This window comes from Lobosporangium transversale, assembly GCF_002105155.1.
Source record: "Lobosporangium transversale strain NRRL 3116 chromosome Unknown BCR41scaffold_8, whole genome shotgun sequence".
In the NCBI taxonomy this organism is placed as follows: Eukaryota; Fungi; Mortierellomycota; class Mortierellomycetes; order Mortierellales; family Mortierellaceae; genus Lobosporangium; species Lobosporangium transversale.
The window spans coordinates 197501-200000 of NW_019028986.1; the positions used below are offsets into that span (position 1 = coordinate 197501).

At 32.9% G+C, this 2500-nt stretch overlaps 1 protein-coding gene across 1 annotated transcript in view; it reads right to left on the minus strand.

The window, feature by feature from the left end:
* BCR41DRAFT_278817 (Gti1/Pac2 family-domain-containing protein) overlaps positions 1-136 on the minus strand; it is a gene marked incomplete at both ends in the record, with an annotated part of 928 nt that extends 792 nt beyond the window's left edge. The window contains one exon of the mRNA XM_022020206.1: positions 79-136. Coding sequence (XP_021883798.1) covers positions 79-136 — 58 coding nt within the window. The remainder of the gene's footprint in view (positions 1-78) is intronic.
* Positions 137-2500: the final 2364 nt, after the last annotated feature.

Below are 2500 nucleotides of genomic sequence, written 5' to 3' on the forward strand. Positions count from 1 at the left end.
AAGAGAGAGAAAAAGAAAAAAAAAAAAGAATGATTTGAATGAATGTAGGGCTAGACTACAGAATGATGGATGAATTACCTTCAAAGATGAGGAGCGCATCGTGAGGCGTCTTAATCAGACCAAAATAGGTCTCCATAGAATGATCCATTCTGGCGGTGTATGTGTTTATGAAAATGATTGGGGGTTGTGGATGTGGATGGAGGAGAGAAGGGGAGGGAAATAAAAAAAAAAAAGAAAAAGAAAAAAAGATAGCTCAGTGTAGGGAGGGATGGATGAAGAAATGAATGGGTAGAGTCTATTTATGAGAAAGAAGAAGAAAAGAGAAAGAAGAAAAAGGAAAAATGCTTAAATGGATCAAGGATTGTTTTTTTTTCTTTCTTTAGCCCTTTTGCGTTAGGAGGAGAGAAAGAAAGTTGTAGAATGTAAATGTATTACAAATACATGGGAAGGAGGAAGAGAAAAGGCTGCGGCGAAATGAAGACGCGCAGTCGGGTGGAAGAAGATGGAGATAAAGAGAGATGTGGAAGGGATGGAATAAAAGTGATCGTGGCAAATTGTTTAAGGTAAGGGAGGATTGCCTAGAAAAGGAAAGAAATGGCTGATTGTTTGGCTCTTTTGATTAATCTCTTTTTTAAATTATTAAGAGTGGAGAAGAGTGAGAGAAAGAGAGAAGTGTGCGAAAGAGTATAGCAGTGTAGTATAAAATGTAAATGATAAAAGATATACTGTGTGTAAAAGAAGAGGAAGATGCAATGAAACTTGAAGGTGGATAATGCCCCAGGGAAAGAATGAAAACAAAAGAAAGAGAATGAAAGCAGAAGAAGAAAGAACAAAAAAAGAGGATTGACGGAAGAGAAGGAGAAAAGCAATCGGCTTTTATAGTTGCGAATCGCTCAAGTGGAAAAAAGATTTATGCACAAATTGAATACACTCCAAGACATTATAAAGACTGAATACATCTGAATAGGACAGAATACAAAAGACTTCTTTTTTTTTTTTTTTTTTTTTTTTTTTTTTGCTTATTATGCTTAGACTACTATGAAACAGAACAAAAAAAAATACGATAAAATAAAAGAAAAAGCTTTCAATAGAATAAAGGATTCCTCCTATTGTATATAAATCTTTTATATATTTTACACGGATGCAATTGAACCATTGGAGCATGAAGGAGTGCCTTGCATAACTTGTAGAATGACCACCACAATGTAAACCAAATAGAAATATACCAAATGTATCGATATTATTATCATTATCACTCTCATTATCACTCTCATTATTATTATTTATCACTATAGCTATTATTTTATTTTATTATATTTCCCTTCAAGGCTTTTTCTCCCCTCCCCCCCACCCAACTCCCCAACCCCACAGCAATCAACATTCCAGAGTCTTAACAGTAACTCGAAGATGTGTTTAACTATGATCGCTTCTGCGATTGTTTCTGCGACTGATTCTCATCCTGGAGCACTACCATCATCCTTTTTTTTATTCTTTTATTTTCCTTTATATTTCCTTATTCTTCTTTACTTCACCGTCCTGTTGGAGCCTCTTTCATGATCTTTCAGCTCTTCTCCCATACATCGGACAAGCTATTGTGGTTCAACCAGTTCATCCAGTCATGTGGCAAAGCGGATGAATAGAAGTTATTCAATCTTCAGATAGAGTCCTTTATCTTTTTTTTATTTTTATTTTTATTTCTATTATTATTAAAACAAGTGGTGTAGTATATCTATGATAATAAACATAAACAATATAAATAAAATAAGGAATGAATTAGTTTTTTTTTTCTTATTTCTTCTTTTTTGGTGTCTCTTTTTCTTTATATAAAATGACGATTTGGTGGATATATATATATAAATATATATATTTACACATATCCTTCTTATTCAATCGAGAGTATATAGTATAGTTTATCAAAAAAAAAATAAAATAAAATAAAATAAAATTGCGCAAATGAACAAGGCAAGGTTTTTTTATTTTTTTCATGACATTAGAAATCAGAAACTAAGCCACAGAGCAGGCTTTTAAAGTTTGCGTACTTTTTAACTGTATGTCCGGCACAGGATTTACCCTTCCTCAACACAGATCCAGTTAAAGTTTTGCCTTTATGTCAATTCTGGTTTTACCACATTTCTATCGAAACATACAAAGCTGGTGCATTCCAATTCGATTGTCCTTTTTCCTATCTTCTCTTTTTTTATTTTTTTTAATTTTTTTTATAACATGTGTGTATATCGAAAATGACGAAACGGTTTATGAATCATACAAAAAAGGAGAGAGAGAGAGAGAGAGAGAGAGAGAGAGAGAGAGATTTAGTATGTTTGCACATAAAAAGTTCCAAGTCGCCCGATTTCATTTGATTTCATTTATTCTTCTTTACACTTTTTTTAATCGGGTAACGGCTTTAAGAAAGAAAGAAAGAAAAGAAAGATCTCTTGCCACTGAAAGTAGTAATTATAATGCTCCTCTCTTTTCGGTATCGCGCTTGGTTGAAATAGAT